The sequence below is a fragment of the Rattus rattus genome, chromosome 9, assembly GCF_011064425.1.
Source record: "Rattus rattus isolate New Zealand chromosome 9, Rrattus_CSIRO_v1, whole genome shotgun sequence".
In the NCBI taxonomy this organism is placed as follows: domain Eukaryota; kingdom Metazoa; phylum Chordata; class Mammalia; order Rodentia; family Muridae; genus Rattus; species Rattus rattus.
Genome location: NC_046162.1, coordinates 14,606,065 through 14,633,005, shown reverse-complemented (window position 1 = coordinate 14,633,005; position 26,941 = coordinate 14,606,065). Strand labels below are relative to the sequence as shown.

At 41.2% G+C, this 26,941-nt stretch overlaps 1 protein-coding gene across 21 annotated transcripts in view; it reads left to right on the top strand.

Annotated features, from left to right (window-relative positions):
* Nucleotides 1-26,941, top strand: part of Rbfox1 (RNA binding fox-1 homolog 1) — a 1,521,216-nt gene that overhangs the window by 1,403,343 nt on the left and 90,932 nt on the right. For all 21 annotated transcript variants that reach the window (XM_032912759.1, XM_032912751.1, XM_032912758.1 and 18 more), the window contains 3 exons: nt 1,115-1,207; nt 3,029-3,089; nt 12,454-12,507. In XM_032912759.1, coding sequence (XP_032768650.1) covers nt 1,115-1,207; nt 3,029-3,089; nt 12,454-12,507 — 208 coding nt within the window. The remainder of the gene's footprint in view (nt 1-1,114; nt 1,208-3,028; nt 3,090-12,453; nt 12,508-26,941) is intronic.

Sequence of the window (26,941 nt, the reverse complement as noted above, 5' to 3'; positions counted from 1 at the left end):
ATGTCAGATTTCTGTACTCATCTTAGAAACCTGTCAGTGAGGAATAAATGTGGATTTTGACAAGATAGATTAGTAGGGTACATGGTGGATGTTGAAATATTAAAAGCAAAACTGTACTGTGGTAAAGCAAAGAGTGCGTCCTTGCTATTGATCAATCAAGGAAGGTCTCAGTGTGCTGCACAGATTCACCCCATCCGGGAAATGTCTTTACTCTGCTACCTGTTGCTATAGCCAATGACGACCAGCCTAGTACCATAGAGCATTGTTTTCTGGTTAATGAACTAATGTGAAAGGTCAAATTCCAAGGCCTTTTGTTATTTCGGGGAGGGGGAGGGGGGAGGGTGGGGGAGGGGAGACTACAGACGTAGAATGGAACTTGCTTATCTACATTGTTAACCAACGAGAGTTTAATTTGTATTCATTTCATGTGATTTATGTTTTTGTTTATTAGAACCACAAGATCAAGATTTATTATTAAAAAAAAAAAAAGGTCTTTCCTTTTTTTTAGGCTTGTTCCTTTTATTTTTGAGAAGCACAGGCTGTACCGTTGAAAGACTTGAATAACCCTAAAATTGCATGAAGAAGAACTGTTCTTAAATCCACGCAGCATGACTCCGTAGGCAATGTGACAGGACTTGAGCATTCACTGTTGAATTCTGTGCACACGTTTTATTCTGTTTTACTTTTTAATTTGCATGTCAAGGATCGGGTTCCCTTTCTTTTTCCTTGTTCTTTCATTTATTCTCTGTGGAGACTGTACACTTCTTTTGATTCCATTTTCCTTTCGGTTGGTTTCTTTTCCTTCTGTAGTGATGTTTAGAAAGGTATTTTTTTTGTTTTGTTTTGTTTGTCGGTTTGGTTTTTGTTTTCATATCCATCTTTGAATTCTTTACGGGTTTCCAGCTAACGGGTGAGAGGGGAAAAAAAAAAAATCTCGTTCACGTTTGGTGCTTAATGACTGCACATCTTAGTGCTCTTATAATTTCTCTAATTTGCATGTTACAGAACCGAAGCCAGGACAAGACATAGCAATGAAAGCGAGAGAACTTTACCAAGTGGTCGTTGACTGGAATAATAATGTGCATGTTGTTCTCCTTCTCCCTCCTGCATGCAGGGATTTGGTTTCGTAACTTTCGAAAATAGTGCGGATGCGGACAGGGCGAGGGAGAAATTGCACGGTACCGTGGTAGAGGGCCGTAAAATCGAGGTGCATGTCCAAAATATTTTCCTTTTCCTCTTTTTTTATAAATGTCTGCTTCACGCTCATTCGTCCCTCCAGGTGCACATCATGGTGTCTCGTGTGTGACCCTATTCCCTTCTCATCATTTATATATACTTATATATTTATATATATTTATATATAAAAAGGAAAACTGGCCTTACTTTTCCGTTACATTTTACTTTATGTTATTCTTTATAGGACTGCTTGAGAGTAGATGGCAAAAAAAAAAAAAATGAGATGAGAGGAAGGTTAATATGAAAGGTTCTGTTTGTTTGTTTTAGTTTATTTTCAATGTTTTATGAACAATGGGTGCTGTAGGACCCAAAGAGGACACAGTATTCAAACCAAACCAAATATAGCAAGCTTTGTTTTGTTTTGTTTCTTTTTCAGTCCACTTTAGGGTTGAAGAGGGATCCACAGTGGTTTGCAAATTAGACCAAATTTCAAAGACAATAACATTCAAAATACTAAAACAGAAAAGAAAAAAAGGAAAAAAAAAAGAAAAAGAAATGAGAGGCACTTGTCATTAAATGTTCCACAAGGAAACAAAAGCCAGCTTGAATTCTTGCTCTCTTCCGATTAGACATTGAATAGGCAATCAGGATTTCCCATCTCAATACACGGCCCCTGTTGATTGGCAATGCAGACCCCACATTCTGACCTCCAGCGCCTGCCCGTTATACCACTGGGTTCCTCTTCAACACAATCAAAGGGTCATATCTGTTAAAACTTAAAAAACAAACAAAAAAGATTACCAGTTAAAAATGCTTTAGTCTTTGGAGTAAGATGTTGCATATTTTGCCTTTTTATTTCCCCCCTCGACGGTAACGCTTAGGCCCCTCACCAAACTCTCAGTAACCATGGTAACTGTATACAAACCCATGCTGGCGATGGTGGTGAATGGTAAGTGACGAGTCCATCTGCCGCTTCACGTATTTAGTGCTGATATATCTATACATATCTCTCTACCACGTGAATTTTTTTGACTTGTTGTATTAAGTTTTCTTGATGCTCCATTTTTTTGGGTCTTTGGTACGCCTGTAATTGAGTGTACGTTCTAAGCTAGCCTGGGAGGCTCTGACTGGACTGAGTTACGAGCAGTGCACATCTTACTCAGACCCTTAACGCCATATTGTGTTACACAATGCACCCTCTCCTTTACCCTTTTGTTAGCTGTGACTTTAAAGCTTGAATGATTCGTTAATTCTTGCGATGTACAAGGCTCTTGTTCCAAGTGTTGAATGCTAGATGTTGCTTCCCAATGGTTCCCCCTCCCGAAGTGTTGCACACGGCTTAAACTTGTCTGTCCCTTCCCTTGACATTTATGTCCCCTGTACTTTGTCTCCTCCCTCTTCTCCACTGCATGCCCCTTCCATATTAACTCGATTTTTTTTTGTTTGTTTAAAAACCTATTTCTTGTTTCTGTGTTACCATGGAGCACACGCATGCTTTAAAATCTTCAATTATGCAGTATCTTTTAATTTGCTTTTACCGTCTCTTTATTAAACTTTTAAATGAGATGACATTGCTTTATTGAAATGATTCGTAAGTTAAATTGGTTATGAAGTAAATGTAATTATAAAAATGTATGATTTGGGGGGGGGTTATGCATCTACTGCCATTTGTAAATTAAAATGCATCGTAGTTTTTGTTTTAAGATTCTGGTGGTTTTTGTTTTGTTTTGTTATTTTTTTTTTTTTGGTGTTGTTTGATTTCAATAAGTAATGACAGTCATAATGCATGCAACTAATTAGATCATGGGCTGGGCTTGGCGTCCGAACTCACTTGAGTTTTCTATGTGTATAGGTTAATAATGCGACAGCACGTGTGATGACTAATAAAAAGGCCGTGAACCCCTACACCAATGGTGAGTACACCCGCCCCCCTTCACGAGACTTCCTCTCTGCCTGTGGGGCCACAATGTTCTCTGATCAGGGAATCCGTTTCTTTCCTCTTCTCTTTGAAAATACATGTATACCCCTTCTCTTTCTCATCTGCATCCAACTCTCCCAAGGAGTCTCCGTCATACCTCCCGCCAAATTCATGACTTTGTTTGTTTTAACCCACTGACTCCAGTAAGTATTGCATGGGATGATCCACTGTGGTCCCGAAGAACTCATCAGTGGTCAAACTCTTAAAGAAAAGTGACCCTGACCCTCCAAGGCCCAGTAGCCACAGAGTGCCAGCGGCTTTGCCAGGGGTGGTCTGAGGAACCTCCCACCAATCTGTGCTGGGATTCTTTTTAAAAACTGTGCAGATCTTGGGCCGGTAAGCACAGCTGCTGTAAGTTCATGTGTGCCAAAGACCACACTGGCCCTCCGTGGCTACTGTCTCATTGCTGACCGGCTACAGTGAACTACCTCAGAGATGATTTTCACAGCAAAGCAAATACAGCTTTCCAATTCAGCCATACCATCTCTCTAGAGTAATCCCCTCCCCCAGGACTGACACCAATCATGATTTGCATCATTTAATTTTTTTTTGTAATGCTAGCAAATTAAGGAAAGAATAATTTCTTTTTTGCTGTGTTTTAATCCATATAGCGTCCATAATTTGTCACTCTTGGAAGTGTAGTTACGGAATTCGGTGCTGGCTTTCAGACTTCTTGGATATTAAAGGATTCTGAGGAAGCTGATGGCTGAGCCCCATGGGAAAGTGGCTGCAGGAGTGGGTTATTCTCTCTGATGCAGGTATCCCTGAGGGTCATGGGGCCAGGGCAGTCCATGGACTCGTACTGCAGACTCCTGTAGGACAAAGACTTTCTGTGGTTACGACGGCTATTTCTCAGAATTTATCATTAAAAAGAACTGACATACGGCTGTGGCTGTAGTTCAGATGTAGGATATTCGGTGAGCATGGATGAAACTCTGGGTTTGAGTCCCACCATCAGAAAAATGTGCTTCCCATTTATATGAAGAGTTATTAAATTTGTTCTCACAGTTTGATCCATTTCTCCTCAATATAAAGATCTATGAAGGAATAAGAAGGGAGAGTTCTGCTTTGATGTTAATTAGCAAGAAAGACGACATAGCAAGAAACAGAGCCGAGTCCAGATTCCAGCATGCACACACACACACACACACACACACACACACCAAACCAGGTGTGACTACACACCTGCTTGTAAGGACAACTCCATGCACGGTGGAGGCAGAAGAATCATTCCAGCTGTCTGGCTGTTAGCTTAACTGTAGATTCCATGAGTGACCCTGCCTCAGATAGGAAAAAGTCATGGAACCACAAACCAGGACACTCAAAGTTCTGTGCAGGCCTCCCAGCATGTGTACATGTTCACACACACACACACACACACACACACACACACACACGTCACATGTATACATATTCAACACATGTGTAAATAGAAGTTCTCTAGCAAGTTAGAATATAAGAACATTGCAGAATTGCTTCATCCATTAAAATGAGCTGTCTGAAGGTAACTGTAGGATTATAATGAGAAAAACCAACCCGAATAATGAAACGCATGTACACTGTAATTTCAGCTATTGTCAGTAATTCTACCAAAATGGTAATGCTGTGTTGAATATCAGTACCAAAAGATATTTATCTTTGGTTTATAGGTTTTAAAAATAATGTACTTTTATTACACACAACAGGAAAATGTATGAAATTTCTATTTTTAAAGTTTTAATTATACATGAAACATAGACTTATTTTAAGGCAGAAAATAATCAGGAAGGAAAGAAGGTGGAAAATGTTTTGGTAAGTCCTCTTGCCAGCCTGGCTTTTGCTTCTTCTTAGGAGAAGCCATTGCTGCCTATCATTCAGTTTGCATTTTCAGGTCAAGACATACATAGACACATAGCTCTGTGTGCACAGCGCTCACAGTGCGATCTACACATTCCTGACATAAATACCATTATGGCAGCATAGATTTGAATCAGCTCTTATGAATCAATTTGGACTTCCTTAGATGCTGATCCATCTAGACAGACAGAGCTAAGTCCTTCTCATGGCTACATAGCATTCCTTCCACAGGTTGATTCAGATCCCCAGTGGTCACTGATGTTTGATTATTTTGGTTTCTAATTTTGTACCATTACAAACACATTAGCATTTTATAGTTTTTTTCTTGGAAACCAATTTGATGATGTCAGTGTTCTTATCTTCAAAAGCAATGCTATTAAACAGATATATACCTTTAATGTAACATGGAAAGGAAAGAATAATAATTTATTCTGCTGTCCAGTTTCCCCAGCCTCAGCAGCTGAGGATGTGCCCTTGAAGTGTATAAATAGTTTCTCTGAGCCCCCAACATGTCTGAAATTGCATGTTTATGGGGATTTTCTGTTTGGGTAAAATTCATAGCTGTGCAACTGGCAGGTGTTCACCCTGACATCCACATTCAAAAACTCATGGCATAGCAAGTGTGTGTGCACATTCATGTTTGTGTGTGTGTGCTGCACAATTATAAGTGTACTTGAGTGTGGTGGAAAGGTGTGAAAGTGTGTTGAGTAGAAAGACAGACATACAAGAGACTGGGAAGATGGCTCAGTGGGTAGAATACTTAGGAATGAGGGCTGGGTGTGGATTTCTAGCACCGTGCAAATGGCAAGTAGATGTTTGCCACAATATCTATATCTGAGGTATGAGAAGATGGGGAAAATCTTGGAAAAGCTGGATAGGTAGATAAGAGACCTTCCTTATTAAATAAGGTGAAGAGAGATGTAGAAAGACATGAACATGGTGACTTCACCCTGGGCTCCATCTGTATATGTGGGCATGCACACATGTGTACACACACACACACACACACACACACACACATCTACATACTTGCAAGCACACATACCTATTCATACGCACACTATAATACATACATGCAAGCACACATACATATCCACATGCTCATACATGCAAGCATATACATATATTCAAATGTATACTATAATAAATACATACATACATACAAATGTAAAACAAAGAAATCAAATGTGATTCCTTCAGCCATGCAATTATATATGTATTTATTTTAAAGGAAGTGTAATTGATTAATTTCCCATCCAAGGAATGAAAACTGACTCTATAGGAATTTTAAGCACAAGTCAAAGCCCATTCAAACTGGCTGGTATTTCTGTAACACTGTGTGTTATGTAAGATGTTTCAAAGACTCTGCACCCAAGTGGAGGCCCTGGAAAGATAGCATCATCATCTGTCTTTCAAAAAGAGGTCATGAGCAGTGAATGGAGCCTCTTCTTTCACACTGAAGTATTGCCATTATGCCTAGAATTTTCTTCAAATTATAATTGAATACAATTTGAAAAAATAAAGGTCCTTAAAATCTTTAGGAGGGTGTGGGTTTTGTCAGAGATAGTGGTAGTGAAGCTTTGTGTCATTGTGACGCAAATGCCTGGCATAAAGAAAAAAGGTGTGCTTTAACCAGTAATTTCTAAGGGTCCCTGCAGGAGCCCATGGCTCCTCCGTGGGCTCGGAACTGTGTGAGAGCATCGAGATGGTTGGATGTGCACCAGAGACCACTCCTTTTTTGGCAAACAGGAGGCTGAGATGTAGACTGGACCCAAGGACCATGAGTCTCCCTCACAGGCATACTCCTTCAGGTCAACTTTTAAAGAGCCTGCATTTTCAACCCGTCCCTCCAATGCCATCATGTAATGAATCCCTCAGGAGGTTAATACCTTAACTATGACTGATCTAATCACTTCCCAGCCTCATCATCTGATGAGCAGGCCCTTGACACATAAGCCTTTTGGGAGCATTTTATATTCAAACCATCACAGAGAATAAAATGTTGGTACCTATGAAGCCATACTGGACTAAGAGAGTAATCGTTTTGGGATTCCCTCCTTACATGTATGATTTATAAAACATAGAAATAATACCTTTCCCAAAGTTATAAGTTGTCAAACGTTGAAGCCAATCTTCAAGTTTTGTAATAAAAAATTAGTTGCCAATGTCACATTCCTGAGTTTCTTCAGTTATGCATACAATTGAGGTTTCAATGGTTTTGGGATCTCTATGATGCCAGGACTGGTCCTAATGTAACGAGAAAGTGACATAGAAGCCTGTGGAGGGGGATCTGCTACAGAAGGCTGTGGCTGAGATCAGTGTGGAGGATATGAGAGGTAGTCCAAAGATGTTCTAATATTATAAAAGACAATAGAAGGAGAAGTAGAAGTTTTTGTAAATTACACTTGTCAGAAAGCTCCTCAATAAGGGAATTAGTGTCTTTCCCCCCCCCCTCTCCCATTTCTTCTAAAATCATGTCTGTGGCTAGATAGGGAGAGGGTAGAAGAAGGGGGCTCTGTACATTGGATAACAAATTGAGAACTGGACTTGAAGGGATTTTCTAGAAGTTGGCAAAGCATGGCTGTTAGATAGGATTTGTGATTCCTTAGAAATTTTTACAAAGCTGGAATTGGGCAAAAATACCCAATCATGAAGATAGGAAGTCTTTGCTTCTGGTGTGAGCTCTGTTAGTGGCTGCTGACATGTGGCCAAGCTACTCAGAGTCTCCCTGCATGACTCTGTGCAGTGGGAGACAGACAATCATTGGACCCAACACCCTAGGTAACTGGGATCTTCTGAGGAAGAAAAGTTCCACTATAGTGCAAGATAGAAGCAGTGGCCTTGGTTTGACTGTCTGCTTGTGGAGCAAGAATCTATGACTCCACAGAAGCCTCAGCCTTAAAGGGCAATCACGTTCATTCTTTCTGGCCAGGTTGTAGGAGCAAAGATTCAGATGTTAAAGGAGCTGCCAAGCAAGGGAGAAATAGAGAAAACATGTCCGAGAAATTCAGTCTTGCTTTTGCTTTGCTTAGAATATTTGATTGTTTATGTATTTGTTTTTTTTTACTTCCTTTTAAATTTTGTTTATTCTTTTTTTAAATATGTTTATTCTTTGATAGTCTCGATCATGCATTTGGTAAATTTCAGTCACCTAGATCCTTATTCCTCTTAGCCTTGCCCCACCCCATTCTTCCCCCAAGTGTCCCGCAGTATGCCCCACGCCCTTGCCTTTTGTTTTTGGTTTCCTTTGGTTTGAGGCCACACTGCCAAGGCCACTTGTTTGGGTATGAGGGTAGAGCTGCCTACTGCAGCCAGAGTAACTTAACAGTAGCTTCAGCAGTGAAGACCACGACTTCCTTTGCTTACTATAAGCTCCCATGAGTGCAGGTCCATGAGTGCCACAGCCCTGTCATACCCACAACACAGCATCTCACAGCTAATATCTTCAAGCTTCCTTCTGTTTATCGTCTTTCTCTACCACTGAACTCCCTCCTAAGCTTGGTTATTACTTTTCATTTGGAAACAGGTCTTGCATAAGCTGCCCACCCTGGCCTTGAACTCATTGTTGGCTATAATCATGTTAGGCTTTGAACTTGAGATTTTTTTCCTGCCTCAGGCTCCCAAACATTTAGAATGACAGACCTGGCTGAAAATCAGTCTAAAACATTTATCTTTGATGTGTTTACTAGGTGAAACAAGCGATTTCTCTCTGAGTATACAGAACAGTACAGTTTGATGACAGAGGGCCACGGTTGGGAGTTTTGGCTGGCTGTTATTGTCTGAACATTTACCTCTGGTCACCTGTAATAAAGCTATCTGAAGGGATTCCAATCATAAAGTTGCCATTTTTTCCAATCTTTCATGAGAACCAGAAATCCTACACTTTAGGTGAAATCTATATGTTGGCTATGAATGCATGTTGTTGTTAACAGAAACAACAATAACAACAAAAGCAAAAAGCCCATGGAGTGACTCAAAATATATAAGAACACAACACATGTGCCCAATGTATGAGTAACTGCTTTGCTGTTTTGGATGTTGCCTCCTGCTCCATTTGATCTACGAGGTCCCTGTTTAGAATATATGCAGGTCATTTTCTAAAGTTTTATTACGGTCACTAGAACAAGGCTTATCCACCAGGGATCTTGTCCAGCATTTTTCTGAGGCAGACTAGCATATAAGCTTGGACAAGCTACATTTCGGGGAGGTGGGGAGTCTGATTTGCTGCAGCTCCCTGACGGCTGAGCTCAGAGGGGTAAAGCTCCAGGAGGCTGCCAGGGATTTGCTCCATTGCCTTGTTGGATGGGACCCTGGGAGGCTGGGAGTGGTAGACTTTATCTGCTTTTCTCTCTTTTGTAAGCCTCATTGTTTGGCTTAATGTCCCTGATGAAAATCTCAGAGTTTGCAAAGCCTGGGGACATACATAAACTGTCTCAGAAATTAAAATTGGAATCATTTTGTCCATTCTCCTGACAGTGCCGGGCTTGTACTTCCACCAAGGTTATCCCAGGGGTCTCTTCCAGGTACAAGAAGGAGCCACAGAAAGGATAAGTCCATTTGCGTGTGATTTGCATACATTTACATAAGTCTTCTTGAAGTCTGTGAGTCTGAGCAATTGTGCTCTGAGGTGACTTTCAAGGGCAATTTTCATTGCCTTCACTGTAAGATGGCAGTCCTTAGCAGATCCTTCATTGCATGTAGAACCTTTGACTTCTGGAGGGCAGAAGGAGACCAAATCCTAGCCAGAGGGAAATGAGACTATTTAAAAGACCATATGAAAAGCTCTTTGTACCTTTTGATTTCTTTAGAGGAAGACTAAGTCCATGCGTATGGAATATTGAGTGTTTATCATGTGCACTAAGTGCCTGGGACTGTGCTTGACACTGTCGCCTTGATTTACTTTCAGTTTCCATATGAGAGAAGGAGAAAGAAAACGAATAAGAAGAGAAAGAAATGACGAGAGGGGAAGAAAAGGAAAGGAAAGAGAAAATAGTTTTAGGTACTGTTAGTAGCTATGCAGAAAATGTAACTGGAAAATGAATCAATGAGTGTCCATTGATTCATGAGGCAGGAGAATGACCTTGAGTATCATGTTTTGGAAAGGAATTGGAGACCCAGACAATACCAGGACACTTGGAATAGTGTTTCGAAGAGTTCTCCAAGCAAGGCCAGAAAAATCTCTGCATGCTCAGTTAGCCTTGGTGGTTTTCAGATGTAAAAGACCAACACCCTGTATCTTGGAGAGGTGGGGACAGTGGTGCAAAGTGAATGGACCTGCTTAGACCATGTGGTCTTCGAGTCCAAGGCAAAGAGTCTGTGTCTCTCCGGAGTCCAGAAAGAAGATACAGAGTTTGAGTATCTGTAAGGAGCAGGTGGTTTTTGCATACTTCTTGGTCATTGTGAATAGAATGGATGGAGAGGAATGGAGATAAATAGGATGTTTTATCTTCCATTGCTTAAAGATAGTGATTTTTAGTTGTGTACATGTGTGTGCATGTGAGTGGGTGTGCGTGAGTGTGGGTGTATAGATTAAGTGCATACAAGTGTAGATGCTTACAGAGGGCAGAGAAGGAAGTCAGATTACCCTGGGGCTGGAGTTCTAGGAGTTTGTGATCTACCCAACATAGGTGCTGGGGCCTGAGCTTCATTACTCTGAGTAGTACACTGAGCTATCTCTCTAGCCACAGGGGTGCCTTTTAATTATTGTTTATGTTGCTTTGCTATGACTCTAGTCTGGCAAGAAACAGATTGTAAAGAAGGAAGGCACGCTCCCAAGTTTAATGAATGGACTGCATGAGATAGGAAGATAAGGTAGTAACTATTGGGCGGCATTTTAAGTGAGTGGATTATTAGAAGTGCCATTGGCTGGCAGGGAAGACTAGAAAACGATCAAGGTTCAAGGGTGAAGGGAAAAGTGAAGGTAGCGTCTAGTGCAAGCATAATATCCAAAAAGATACTCAAGCTCCCTGTCTGGGAGTGGGTAGCCTTGTTTAGAAGAAAAGGTCAGAGATAATAAGGGGTATAGCACAGCTATTGAGACCTTAATGGAGGATGACTTAATCAGAAAGTTGCAGATGGTCAACCTCTCCAACATGAAGTACCTCAAGGTCTGAGACCAAGCATGCCCCTGCCTCCAGCTAGGCCCAACTTCTCAAAGGCTATTCAATGTCTTAAAACAGCACCACCTGCTAGAGGCCAGATGCTCAGATAGAGAACAACACAGGGAACGAGTCTCATCCAAGACAGAACAGCACCTAGATAGGAGCCATTTCTGTTTATCAGGTCCGTTTATTGAAAAACTTTTGGTATTTAGCCCTTGGTCTGAGAAACATGGGCCCACGGGATGGAGCTCCCTTAGAAAAATGGCATAGCTGGCATATATAAATCATTAAATCTAAACCCATCACATCATAAACTGAGTATGGCTTCCCAAACCTATAATCTCAGTATTTCAGAGTAGGAAACAGGAAGACCCAAAGTTCAAAGCCATCTTAAGTTACATAAGAAATTCAAGTCCAGCCCAAGCTTCATAAGATTCATAGGGTACACAAGACCCTGTCTCAAAACCCACTTTACTACTGAAATTTCCACAGGGATTTACAAGAAATATCAGAGCCAATCACATGCTCTGAGGCGTATGCATTCTTTCTTATGTTATGAAATACTTCAAACCCCCATCCCCCCCAAAAAAAAGGAAAAGGAAAAATTAAAAAAAAATCCAACAGATCTGTGATGTGCTTTTTAGCTTATGGTTGTTTGTGTGCTTTCTTCTTTATTGAACATTTCTAAGAAGCCAGAGTTCATATTTAAGGCATCTTTCTATCAATAACAAATTAGAAACCTAGAGACCAGTGTTAATGTCATAGAGAGGTGGTTTGAAAGTTACCTTCAGTATTTAGCACTGCTAAAGGTTTTTAGGCTTCTTGGTTGCATTGAAATGTATTCCATGCCAGCTCTCTAGGGGCTAAACTAACAGTGCCTCTGCTATTCACAAAGCACACAGCAGAGAATTGGAATTCTGTACTATCTAGAGGTCATGATCAGGAACGCTAATCGTCAGAGTACGTTCCCTCACAGAGTCCTGTTTATGCAAGCTTTTAAATATCTATGACTTTAACACAGGCACGGTGAGATGGATTATCCAGCAATGTTATATGAAATAAGACAAAAGCTGAAATTGTGATAGTGGATTTACTGATGTGATTGAAAATAAATCCTGTCCTTTTCACAAGGTTCACCTGTAGCCGGCCAGTGGCTCTTCATTCCATTCCCCTGCAGTAGCAGCAAACCAAAACCACAGACCCCAGAGTCTGCAAGCGATGTAGTGCATGTTCAACTTTCATAGCCTCAGAGTTTCCAAACACAAAGTAGCACACCCTCTCAGTCTGTTTTTACTGTGGTGACCTGAAGGGAGAGAAGTTCCTGACTCAAATGTGATGTAATCCTTCTGTGCTTATTTTAAGGCTGGAAATTAAATCCAGTTGTGGGCGCGGTCTACAGCCCCGACTTCTATGCAGGTAAGGAACTTTGCTTTGCACGCCAAAGTGTTGCTTGGTCTTTTCTAAATGTGCTTTGCCTGTCCCTCAGTCATGAGTTTTGCAGCTCAGTCCAAACCAGGAACTGTACCCTCACATGTTCTCAATGATTTCTTTGGACAAAACCAAGAGTGTTTTATACTTTTCAGTCACTGAAGGAGAGTCACTGGTGACCTTGAGAAGTAAGCGCGGACTCTGCTCCTGGTGACATTTCACATGGATTTGCCCTAGGAAAGCATTGGAACTATGCACATTGGATAGATGGGTGGTGGCTCATACCCAATTTAATGCAGTTCCCACCCATAAACTACACATTTCTATCGTAGTTGCTTTCCTTTCATAAGCAGAGCCTTGAGTCCATCACTTCAACAACGTGTAAACTGTGACTTTCCAAGATAGAGCTCATGTAAAAGTTAGGAGGAAAAAAATAACTTAGGTCTTTCCCCATGAATCAGTTTGGCTTAGCAAGTCCATTCCTCTCCACTTCTCTCCATGCATATGCCTCTCTCCTCACCTCTTCCCTGCCTGAGTATCAAGTACTGTTTAGAAGAAATAATACTGACTCAGACAACTCCAGTGAGAAAAATCAGGAGGGGGCAGGGGGATCTAGAAGTGTCCACAGCTTTGAGCCTTTCCTTTGATAGCCAGCATTAGCCTGCCAGTGCACCTGATACCTTATCATCAATGCTGTCTTGAAAGCCTAGTACCTCATGGGTGTGAGAAAGGAACCTTCCTATGACATGCCTCTTTTGAAGCATTTAAAATTGGTGAACAGTTGATCTGAGCCACTTGCTTACTGGTGGAGTTAAATCTCAGTTTGTTTCTTCCATTTGCCCAACTCCTGTCCTTTTTCTAAGATCCTGGGGGATGTGAAAGGAAGAGAATTGCTACTCTAACACACAACCAAACTAAAAAGGAAATGCAGGATAAATCTGGGAAGGGGCCAGAAGCAGATAAAATTTGTATTTCAACTCTACAGTGCTTGTGAATCCTCTTCCTGTGCAAATATAGATGAAGTCTAGGGCTTGCACCACCACACAAGCAGGGTTGATCACTCTTATAGGGGAGGGCACATTTGGCACTAAGACTTTTAAACAATTATACTGTGCACCCACCTCCTCAGATGACACAGGGGAGAGTAAGGAACATGGAAGATGAACCAGACAGCCCAAGTTTTTGCCAGATGTGTGACTCTGGACAAGTCATGGAACCTCTCTGTGCTTCAGTTTCCCAAATAGGGGTTATGGTAGCATCAAGTACACAGGAGCTCATTAAAATATAGGGAAGGGCCACACGAAGCCTTGACTACACATTCAGCACCATAGAAATGTTTGTTAAGTAAAAATGAGCAAGTTGATATATTTAACCCTAGTCTCAGGATTCGAGGCAGACATGTTATATCAGCTGACCCTAATGAGCTCCGAACAACCTCAGATTGTTTTCATAACTTGAAATAGGGCTTGCCTGTGCATGTCTACTGGAGGTATTAATGTCTGGGCTTAGAAGCATGGCCATATGTGCAGGAGCAAGATGGGGTACCTTGTGTCCAAAGCTGAGGATATACAAAATCTCCCAGAAAGAACAGTGAAGATCTGGCTTCCATACACCTGCAGAGACAGTCACAAATCTATATCAGGCAATGGCAGCTTCTCTAGACCTGTGAGTGTTTGTGGTATGTTCCTGTGTTTGGGGGAATGCCCAAACACAGGAGCAAAAAGCAGGAAGTATTCCCTTGTGAAATTTGGAACAGATGTGGGAGTGATGTGAGAGCACTCTATAGTTTTCTCTTCCTGATGGTCATCCTTGCCTCAACTCATTAAGATAGCATCAACAATCTTCTCTATTTGGGATGCTTTCCCAGAGTGCATGCCTCCTGACTGTGAACAACACAGAAGCGGGCTTAGACTGACTTACAGATGCAAGCATTAAAGGATCCGCACTCCTTCAGTAGCATCGGAGCGTTAGTTGAAACTTCCTCAGGAGCCAGCCTCAGCACAGAGGTATCCAGGAGAAAGAAGGAGAGGAAGTTTGGAGGGGTAATTTGTATTCAGTATTTTCTGTGGGCTGACACTTTTCTAAGCACTTCTCATATACAGATGTATTAAAACCTTGTGGCAGTTTTGCAAATTAAAACACAAAGCTATGAGAAGGGTATATGCTTCCCTTAGGGTTTCACCAAAATAATGGGGGTTCTGATCAATCCCCAAGGCTTAGATCTTTATAAGTGGATTCCAGGGTTTCATTGTATTTTATAAATATTAATTCTTTATTTACGTGTTTCTGTGTGGCGTTCATTCCACTGTCCTAAGTCCAAACGAGGAAAGTGCAAAAGAAGCCACCTGATCATTCTGGGTTGTTCTAGCACCACCACCACCACCACATTTAGGTATATGAATTGGTCGTGTGAGGACAGCCATGAAGAAACCTAAACAGCAAATGATATCTATGAGAATTTTTTTTCTCCAATAAAAATCATTTGTTCGTTAAAGCAAGAAACCTGGCATGGAAACACATGCTCTTGGGAGGCTGAGACAAGAGCGTCTCTTTGAGTCTGAGGCCGGGATGGATTACAAATTGAAACCCTGATTTTTAAAAACACAGCAAAAATAGAAGGCCGAGGCATGAGTTAAGTTGGCAAGTATGAGTTCTAGGCATGATGACCCACACAAGTGTGATATCTGGGCATGACGACTCATGCCTTCTTCTACACACCCGTGACTAGGAATTTACGAAGCATTCTAAACTTCTCTGGCTATAAAATAGACTGGATTTCTCTTGCAGTTTGAAGGGTGCTTCCATCTGAGGGGAAGGAAAATCTTGCGACTGGCTCTCTTTGGATATTTCATAGGTTATCCCTATGCATGGCCGCGATGGAAAGCCAGACTCATTAGTCATTTCTCAGTCTAAGATCTGTTCATGACAGATTTCATGACACTCCCCTCACATAATTATTGATTTTCCTTGAGCTTACGCAGAAAGAACCACCCAGCCTCCAATTGTCTCTCAAAATGGGGCATGGAAAGTTCACAGATTTTGTAAATTAAAATCAATATTTTCAATCTCTCCTAAAGGTAATTTTCCTAATTTAGTGGACTTTCCCCTAACATTTATTTTCTCTTTTAATTATAAAATGGCAAGTTATTGATTTTCCTATAGAACCTTCTGGTGCCCCCCAGTGCATTTTTATTGCTGATGTCGGATGGGGGTGGGGAGGGAGGGAGCACTTCTTAATGAAGACCTTTAATTACGAGCCGAACAGTATTAATTTGCTTTGATAGATTATGACATTTGCATGCACACACACACACACATCCTGGGAAGCATTTAGAAAGCTGTTTTAAAAGGTTTTTTGTTGTTGTTGTTGTTGTTATTTTAGGCTTTTTTTTTTGTGGTTTCTCCTCCAGTCATACTTACAATGAAGTGTTTTAAATTTTTATTGAATACCAGTGTGGTGAAGCAAATATACATAAATCTGCATATTCTAGGAACAGATATAAATCTTCTCCAAAGACAGGTGGGTGTTATCGTATAGCACTAAGCAGTATTGATTATTTCCCCAAGTCTAATTATCTTCAGACCCTATGAGGTTCATTCTTAAGACAAATGATTGATAAGTCAATTAAAGCACAGATAGGTCTTGAAGATTTTGACCAATATGTATGGCCCCAGCATCTTGGTGTTTAAATAAAATTTGGGGTGCTAATAGAAATAGGATAGCTATGGGTTTCTGCTCTCATTAGTATGCCTCGAGTTACTGGGTGCAATTAGGAAGGACAGGTCCAAGCGCTGGAATAAAGAAGGTGCGTTAAAAGACTCTTAACACCCTGTCCACAAAGAGACATTTTTGCCATTTCTAATAAGACATTTTGAGATTGGGGAAGATAACTCACCTGGGAAGGTGGTTGGTGTGCAAGTATGAGGCCCTGAGTGCAATTCCCAGAACCCAAGTTAAAATACGAGGCGTTCTGGCACAGGCCTATAATCTCTGCTTGGTGAAGAAGACACAGATGGATTCCTGGGGCCTTAAAGCCATTCAGTCTACCCTACTTCTCAAGACCCATTCCCCAGTCTCAAAATAAAACAAGGTTGATAGTTCCTGAGGAACAGCTCTTGAGGTTATCCTATTACCTTTACATGTACACACATGTATACCCACATATACACATGTGCAAAAATCCCTCACCAACTTTAATGAAAATATAGTGTGTTTTACAGATGATACCTATCTAATAAAACCGTTGATTCAATATACCTTTAATCTTCATAATAAGTGGAGCAAAATAAATAAAAAAAACAGAAGATTATTCAAAGCTGTCTTGGTGGTACTGACAAATGGGAGGATTCCGATCTTCAATTGCCAGCAAGATCGGCAGCACAGGGCTTCACCACACTGTATATCATACCAGCCAACTCATTTCAGAGATTAAATATTCCATCAGTGGGCTAGATGGTGGCAGAGCTTAACAAGATTCCGAAGATGTAGCACTGGAACACACATAACTCACTCCCATGGTTCAGGAACACCCAGCCTGCAAAGGAAAATTGCAATTTAGTTACATTACTCCAGGAGTCACAATCAATAGACAACGGAAAGGAGCTTCTAGTGAAATGCAGATCAAAGATAGGGTTGTGTCAGTAAAGGGTAGTAGAAGAAGGCCGTGCTGGACTGCAAAGTCCCATGTGAAAATTGATCAGGTCTTCAGGTAAGCTGATCCCAAGGTCACAGGTAGGATCAGGTACAGTAACGAAGGCAGGAGAACTTCCCAGGCTCTAAGGTAAGATAGAAATCTCAGGGATTAGTGTGATTGCTAAAGTCACCTCCATTGCCTATGTCCATATCAGGGAGCCTGGCCCTGGGCCACATTGCACAAGAGCAGGTGATAGGATAGCAGATTGAGATCTCAGTGTGAAGTTTTAAAACAAAGAGTCGGGATATAGCACTCTGTGATTGCTTGTCTTGAAAGGGCAGCTGTATTTGACCTTGGATTATCTGTACAAATGTGTTGGTTTTCTATGAGCTTTTGGCCACTGTGAACTATGATTTATCTCAGAACTGTGTCAGAGGAAGGCAGCATGAACCCCCTTTCCCATCCGTCTTCCCATTTGCCCTTTATGGAGTCCAGCACATTTGATAGGATGACCTTTCACATACTTTCACATGAGTCTCTCTCTCCAGTTTTCTCCTGTACTCTGAACATGTTAACATCTGCAGAATGGAAGATTATTCAAAAGCCACGGTGTGGTGGTTACTATTAATTGTCTACTGGCCTGGGACACTGGCCTCAGGGCATGCCTGGGAGGGTGTGGAGATTGGGTGTGATAGAGTGATTATGGTGAAAAGAAGACAGATTACAACCTTCCATGGGTTGAGGTCCTGTACAGGATAAAAGGGAGAACGCAGACAGCAGGAGTGTTCATCGCTCCTTGCTGGCTGACTGTGGACACAATGTCATTAAGCCTTCACCACACTGATGGACTCTACCTTTGAACTGTGAACCAGAATAAACCTTGTTATTTGAGGAGCTTTTGTCAGTGTATTAATCACAGGAGCAGGAAAGGAAGCTGGCACACAGAGTAGCTATGATCTCAAGCAGACATTTTATTTTATTTGAAGACTGAACTTAGGGTACTTGTGTGGCAGGAACCCCCCGGGCATCAGCCATGCAATTTAGCATACCACTCTAGCACCTTGGAATATGGTGGTGTATGTTTGCAAGTCCCCGCTGCCACTCAAAGCCCTCCAAGCCGTAAATATTCAGACATCCCTCTTGGCATGAATGTCTTGACATCCCCACCCAGAGGAATAGGCTGGACTTAGATGCTGAGTTTTGTCCTTAAAGAGAATGTTCTCATCAAGCAGTGACCTTTGGCTCTGATGCTGTGTATAATTTACACATCTGCTAAATTCAAATGCAGTGCACTTCAGTGAGCCGGAACGGGGGCATCCAGATTTCAGTCCCCAAGCACAGGATTCTCAGGCTGCAAATGTTCCACTTCAGAGACCTTATCTTGTACATCTGTTTACCTTTGCCTCCTCAATGGGATGAGATTCACTTTGCTTCACGCCCTCTTCTCACCGCATCTGTCTTATCAGATTTCACTCCATCCCGGCCCATATTTGGCCTTCATTTTTATCCGTGTCCTTCCCTGGCCCACAGAGGGAACACAGCTCATCTTTGATGGAGCCTGTGGGGGTTTTTGATCTTCAGATAGGATCAGGACTTGCTGAGCTGGTTAAAATAAATGCATTTCTTAAATAAATTTGTTCTTTTTTTGTTGGATGGGAAGTCTGTCAAGGTTTGCTCCTGCGAAGGCAGCGGAAGGCGGGGCATTGCTTGTGTAAGAACTGCATGTAGGTCACACAGAGAGGGTGATGCTGGAGGGTTTTGTTAGGACTGCACCGTTGTAGTGGTTAGGCTAGGCATGACCACACAGAGCTCCGCTAATGCAGCATGGCTGCACTGGACTCAACATGGAATAGCCAAAGTGAGACACTGCAAGTAAAAAAAAAATGTCACTTGCTTCAGTTAACTCATCATCCTACTCATGTGTGTAGTCTATATATATATAGGATTTTTATGTGTCCTTGTGCGTGTGTTAGGGGGTTGAATGTGTAATTGCCACTCCTATCTCATTTGAAATCTGGGTCATTCTTGGCTTGTTTGTGGCTGTCTGTAGGAGGCTAGCTAGTCTATGAGCTTCAGGGAGTTCTGTTTCTATCCCTTATCTCTCAGTTGGAATATGGGTTATACCAATAAGCTACCATGTTCAGAATTTACAGCGGCACTAGGGATCAAATCGTGTCCTCGTGCTCGTGTAACAAGCGCCTGTCCTTTGAGCCACTCCCCCATCTCAACTCATTCTTTAGTACCATGTTATAGAACAAAGGCTGTATCTTGTGCATCTGAGCCAAGGGAACAGTGCAGAGCTATGCCTTCCTTCAAATACCAAAGGCTGCCCAACAAACAGCACACTCGATGTACAAAAAGGATACTGCACACTCAAACATGCACACACGCAACAGAAACAACCTGGAACCTGCACACATGCGCATATGTACACACATGCGCATATGTACACACATGCACACTGTTAGCAACCAAAATCATATGCGTTATGCATGAAATGGTGATGTCATTTGGGACATTGAAGACAGAAAAGTAGAAAAAGTTCATGGCGGTGCTAGGAAGGTTGGTAGAGTCTCAGGACATCCCTCAACCTTTAACTTTCGAATCCATTAAGAAATTCTAAACGAATAAAGAAGATACAGGGACTCGATCTTTATCTGTTACCACATGTGGGAATTTCTGGGCGAAGTGAAGTTCTTTCCAAAGGCTGAGGAGTATTGATCTGCTGAGATCAGAGGATGCCTTCAACAGAAATGTTGCTGAAAATACCACGGGAAGGAATGTGTATTCTGGAATGTATCCTCTGAGGGGATGGCTGTCACTGAAAGCACAGGTAAAAAACAAAGGAGGGAGAACTCTGCCAGTCCATCACATGTAACCTATGCCCAGAGGTATTTGATGAGGAAGGAAGGCATAGGCAGAAGACACATACATGGCAGGAGGAGGCTGAGAAAGAGAGGGAGAGGACAAACAGCAGAGATGGGAGAGATGAGCAGGAATAAGAATCTACCAGTTCTCACTTCGTTGGAAATTATATATTGGCAGCTAAGACGTTCATTATATGCCAGTTTTCAACATCAAAAAAGTAAAAAGAACAAAATAAACAATTTAACAATATACTATATATACATATGAAGTTGTAAGACAATAAATTAAGAGTTGACTTTCATAAAACATAAATATTCTGACCATTAGTTATTAGATATCATTAGTTGTGAGGCTGAGGTGATGGGTCAGTCTATACATTCTGTGGTTTACAAGCACAAAGGAGCCAAGTTTGAGTCCCCTACCCCATGCTAAAGCAACCTGAGTTCAATCTATCGAACCCACTTTTACAAAAGTGGTTACATCAATGGACTCTTATGTCCCCAGTGCTGGGGAGGCAGAAATCAATTCCTGGGCTGAGCCTACAGGGAAATTTCCAGGCCAGTGGGAGTCCCTGTCTAAAAAGAAAATTAGGAATGACACTCAGGCTGTTCCTGTTCTCTACACTCTCCTGAGTACACACACACACACACACACACACACACACACACACACACACACACACACACCACCCACCACTTGATGACTGAAGCCAGGAAGGGATCAGAAAATCAAATTCCTTCAGTCTAGACCTCTTCCTAGGCAAGAGAATTACCAGATACCTCAAACAGGAAGCAATGAGAGTCCTTAGAACTACTTATGTTACACTATCTTTTGATTATAAACTATCCCGGGATATGTGTTATTGTTTCTCCCAACACTCAGTATTCTTTTCTTAAAGGCATGATCTTGTCTATTTGTCCAATTAATTAAGTTGTTGCGTGAGTAGACTCAAATTGGCCAAATAGTCTATCATACCCTTTATGCTAACTAGGGTTCTGCAAACTTAAATGACTTCATTGCCTTTTAATTTTTTTTAAATATTTTTAATTATGTGTACATGGGGATTGTTAGTACAGCCCAGTGTAGTGAAACTCAGAGGGCAAAGTTATCAGCCCTCCTGGAGCTGAAGTTACCGTTTGTTGTAAGCTTCCTGGTAGTAGCTATGTGCTGGGAACCATGGGTCCTCTGTAAGAGCACGGTGAGCTCTTAAGCCCTGAGCCACCTCTCCAGATCCCCAACCTGCGTTGTGTTTTGAAAATGTCATGCAGTTGAAGAATCAACTCACACAAGGCACCATCCCACTCCGGTGAACCACGTTGCTAGGATATAATATGTTTCTAGAACTTCCTTGCAGCAGTTATAACCCATTACAGTCAAAATATTGGTTTATGAAAGATTAATAAGGCCAGTGAAAAACAGAATTCAGTATCTACATTAGCTATTTACACCAAAAGAAAACAGCCAGGATTAATTATGCCACATGCAAAATTCTAATGGAGTTTTCATTAACTGTATACCATTATGGAAACTAAGCAAGGATTATTCAAAGAATAATGCCAGCGGCTGTTATTGTTTGAGAGATTAAATTAGTTAATGGGTTACATATTCAAATCTGATGCAAAGGTTAATCGATGTACAGTCACCATCATATTAAACCCTTTATCATTCTAAGACACAAACACCCCTATATTAGTGATGTTTTACTTTGGAAAAAAGAAACATCCATTTGGATCTTTCTGTTGCTTCTTTGATGTACATGTGAAATGAAGAAAATTGGAACCTAGTTCTATGTAATTTTTGAGGATAATTTTCACAGCCCAAAATATATTTGCTTTTATTCTATAGTGCATACCTAAATATATTCTCTCTCTCTCTCTCTCTCTCTCTCTCTCTCTCTCTCTCTCTCTTCCTCCTTCTCTTGTGTGTGTGTGTCTGTGTGTGTGTGTGTGTGTCTGTGTCTCTGTGTGTGTGTGTGTCTGTGTGTGTGTGTGTGTCTCTGTGTGTGTATGTCTGTGTCTGTCTCTGTGTGTCTCTGGGAAGCATATTTAAGTACCTGTATGTAGTTACTTTCTGAGAAATTTAGAGGTGAAATTTATTTTCTCTTAAGAAGGCAACTCAAGATGTTACTCTCTTCTGTTCCAAAAAATAGCTGGAGCATCCTAAAAGAGACTTCTGCGATAGCATGTAGAAGGGAACGAGGAGGAACAGGGAGCCTCTCCAGGGAACTTCTGAGAGTCTTCACTGTTCCAGGCTGGAGCTGCCTTTGAACCTTTACCCAGAGTAATCCCTGACCAGTCTGGGACAACAGACTGGGCTAGCTCACACTTTCTTTTCTCTACCCACACCCCATTATCGCAGACAACCTATACATTTAAAGGTTTGCCATGAATTCTCTGTTTTAAAGTATGTTTAGCATAATGATAATCTTGGCTGCCCCCTGTTTTAAAGGAACAAGCAAACTAGTTCTGACCATGTCATCGTTTGAGACGCTTAGCATTCATTATAATTACTATTATCGTTGTGACCACTCAGCAACTATTGCCCAGCCCTTTTATAAAGTTGACCTAATCCTAATATTACCTAATCAGCTTGATATTTCAATCCCTACTTTATAGGGGATAAAATAGAGAAAGTGAAGTCTAGACATAATTCATTACTTTCCCAAAGTCAAATGGACTACAGTCATTCAGAGCAGAAAACAGGAGCAGGTGGAAGAACGTTGACGCCTGTTTCACCTTTGCTGCTGTTGTTGTTCGGCTGTTATTTGTTTATCGGAATTACACTATCACACCTCAAAAGTCTGTTATCCTTCTGTCCGTGTCTCCTTCCTGTCTTACTTCAGTCCTGCAAGTAGGGTTTTCTTATCCTTCCTGTCCAGACGTGTCTTCTGCTGAAGGTCCAGGCCTAGTACAGATTCTTAAATGTGACCAGGGGACTCCCTGGGCATCTCTTGATTGTGAATTAGGTGTAATAAGTTCAGTGATACAGGGGCAATGGCTACTGGCCATCTCCAGGAAGTGTGTTGGATTATCCCAAATCAGGTGTCACTATGGAGAGGCAGGAACTTGGAGAAAAGAGTCTGAATGTCAGAATTATATAAAGCTGGTGGAATCCATTTCTACTATGGAATTCCTTCTTAGCCTTTTATCTCTCTTGGCAAAAGGGGGACAGTGCACGTAGAGCATACTTAGCTATAGGGCTTGAAGCTCAGCGCCCCAGAGATGCTCATTCTCTGGTCTGGGCTACTGTTGATACAATTTCACAAATCGCACTCCCCAATCGACACCTTCAGCTGCTGTCTGTACATGTGAGCAAAGAACCTCAAGTCATATTCTAGCTCGACTGAAGCTTGCATGGAAAACAGTCACAGGACCACAGAGCATAGCATGTGAAAAGTACGGCCCTGGGTCCCTCCTGTCTCCATGTGGCCCTTGTATTCATGAAGTCTAGCGTTAGGAAATAAAACTGAATGCCATGGTTTTGCCTGCAACTTAGTTGCTGGTCTTCCATGTGGACTCTGGAATTGATTCTACTCCATGGTCACCTCCACTGGCCCATGGTTTGAATAATGAGTCAAAAAATGGGGAGGGCATCTTACTTTCACATATTTTTTTAAAATCATACTATTAGAGAATGGATAGATAGCTCAGTCAATAAGTCCTTTTCCTGGAAAGCATGAGGAACTGAGTTCAATCCTGAGAACCCATATCAAAAGCAACTTTAGTCAAGTTTTCTAATCCTATTGTATTCAAGTTCTGGAGAAGTAGAGACAGGCAGATCAGAATCTGTGAATCAACCTAGCCTAGTCAGTGAACCACAAGCCAGTGAGATAACTGTCCTCAAAAACAACACCCAATTGTCTTCTAATGTTCACATACATGTGAAATACATACACATACCACCACCACCAATAAAACCATACTCTGATTTTAACAAAAACAAAATTAAATTTTGGTCAGTATTGATAAAATGATGTCTTTTGAAATATATAGTGTCAGCTTCCTGAGTAAGGGAGAGGGTCTATCTAGACAAGGCTGATGTTAATGTGACTCCAAATAGTGGGAGTATGTTCTTAAAAATGTCTTTTAAATGTTTTCTGAGGAGAGGTAGATAGCATATATTTCAAACTCTGCAGGCCTTCTGGCTTCTCCTGCCAACTCTCCACTCTCTGGCATAGCATAAAATAGCTGTCCAATGTACATACATGAGTACATGTGGCTGTGAGTCAATAAAACTTTATTAATCAACATTAAAACAAGTTTAAGACCAGTTCACCGATCATCAATGGTATCTGTTAATTTCTTTTCAATTGTTTAAAGCTGAAGCTTGACTTGAAGAACTTAATAAGTGTTGGTGGTCACCAGATTTGCCTGAAGACTATGTACTTTGTTGACACTTGATCTTAAAGAATATTATTTAAAATTCAAGTGGAGGAATCTGGTTGAAATTATTTGGATTTACCTCCACAAATCAGTGTCACTCTCAGCACGAACCTAAATTTCTCTGTGTTTCAGTATTGTTATCTGTGTAATGGGTATAATATTTAAATATGCCATGATGTGCTTGACAGGGTTTGACTATATCCCATGCCTGCCTAGAATTCATGGTCCTCCTACCTTAGTCTCCCAAGTGTTGAGATTATAGGGATATGCCACCATGCCTAGCTAGTAGTTCCTAATGACAAGTTGTTAAGGGCAGACGGTAGATCAAAGAAGAACTGGAGCGTCTTGGGTGTTTGTTCAAAAGTTTCTGGGTACTGGGAAAATAGCTAAATTAGTAATGTGCTCTTCAGGCAAACGTGAGTTCTATTTTCCATAATAATGTGCTGGGATAACAGCAGCACTGGGAAGGTGTAGAGAGATACTTGGGTTTGCATGGCTTCCAGCCTAACCCTCTTGGTGAGCTCCAGGCCGGTAAGAAACCTCTTCTGGAAAATAAAGAATGTGAAGCCATTGAGAAAGATGCCCAATGTTGACCTGTGGCCTAGACATTTGCTCACATGGATACAGTATACACACACACACACACACACACACACACACACACACACACACACACACACACACACACACAGCTTAGAGAGAGAGAGAGAGTTTTTTGTTAATTTTTATCTCATATTTAGTTAAGTATTTTCTCTTAAGCAGGTAGCCTAAAATTTGGGGACAGATAAATAGTAAAAGAAATCACTTAAAATTTTATGCAACTCCTGGGTGGGTGGGTTGGGGAGTATCCTCATCAAGGGAGAAAGGGATAGAGTGTTTGTGGAGGGTAAACTGGAAATGGGGATAATATTTGAAATGTCAGCAAATAAAATAACCAACAAAATTGAAAATATAGAAATAAATAAAAATTATTCAAATAATCAGTGAGAAAATTATAAACAAATTCTTAGACTTGTTCTTGAAACTTCTATGCAAAAGTCTAAAATTGTGACAAAAATTAAGAAGAGAAAAGAAAGATAAGAAATGATGCATTTCTTTATGAATAGTATGAAAATCAAAAGTTAGGAAAATAAAATAAGTTGAAGGGTTATTTACAGAATGCTTTTTCTTTAGGGCCTCTTTAAATATAGAAATCTCCTAGTACAATTGAAACACATTTTGATTTATAAAAATGATATATATGTAAAATTTTTCAGTGACATCTGTGCCCAGATAAATGGAAATACCCCTGTACTGGAAGCTCTACTGTAGCTCTTCAGAGAAGCCTGTCTTTCGGGTTCTTATAAGAATATGAGATAATAACTGTGGTAGTGTTAGCTTAATGCTTGTCTGATGTTCAAAAATGTGTGACTTGAGAAACTCCAAAGTCCTTTGTGGCTTTGGATTCATTTGTCAATCAGAAACAGTATATTCTCTCACAGACTGGATGGAAACAGCCCAACGCAGAAAGCCAAGGTTGGGAAGATGCTATGTGGGAGGCCTGGTAGGCTGTCTCCTTGGCCCTCAAGACAGGGTCTGTGAAGAGACTGCTGTGCACATTAGTTTGCTGAGATTTAAGAAGATATCAGAGACAGGGTAGCTAGAAATAGAAATAAATATTTTCAAAATTCTAAAGGCTAATAGCAAAGGAGTAAGGCATGGGTGGGTTAGAGTCTTCTGAGGACCCCTTAGTTTGTGAAGATGGCTGACACCTTTGTACATTCATCTGGCCTTCTCTCTGTGTAAGACTGTTTCCAAATTACCTCTTAGAAGAAAAACAGCACTCCTATTCTATTAGGATCCACCCATAAGGCCTCATTTAACCCAATTATAGTATTTGAAGATCATCCTTTAGAATGTCAAGCTCTGAACTCCTGGGACTTAAGACTGGACCACATGGGTTTTGTGGCATGCAATCCCTTCCATAACAGAGTAGGTGCATGCACACACACACACACACACACACACACACACACACACACACACACACACACACACACCCCCCTTTCCTCAGGAAAGGAAAACTCACAGGGCCCTCTCAAGGATCATGTAGTCTGCCAATGTGTACCATCCTACCTCTACAATTCACAGAGCAACTGATAGTAGGAGAGGCTATTCTTCCCCAGGTTACAGAGCAAAAGCAAGCATGCCCTCTGTGGTTGATGAGAAAGACAAAAATAATATTGTACTTTTTTTTACATAAGTGCTTACCTGGCACTCATGGTGCCTAGGCTCAGTCCCAGCATTACAGAAACTGGGTGTGGTAGCTTGTGATTCATATTTGAGTGGTAAGGCAGGAAGATTGAGAGTTCAAAGTCATTCTTAGCTACAAAGTTGGAGGATAGCCTAGACTACACGCAACTGTTTCTCAACAAACAAAAAACAGGGTGTGGGTGGGAGAATTTGGCACAGATCTATTACAACGAACTTTATCCCACTTCCATCTGTAATGTGTTTGTTTGGATGTGTATATTTCTGAACCTATGGATTAGAACCCCT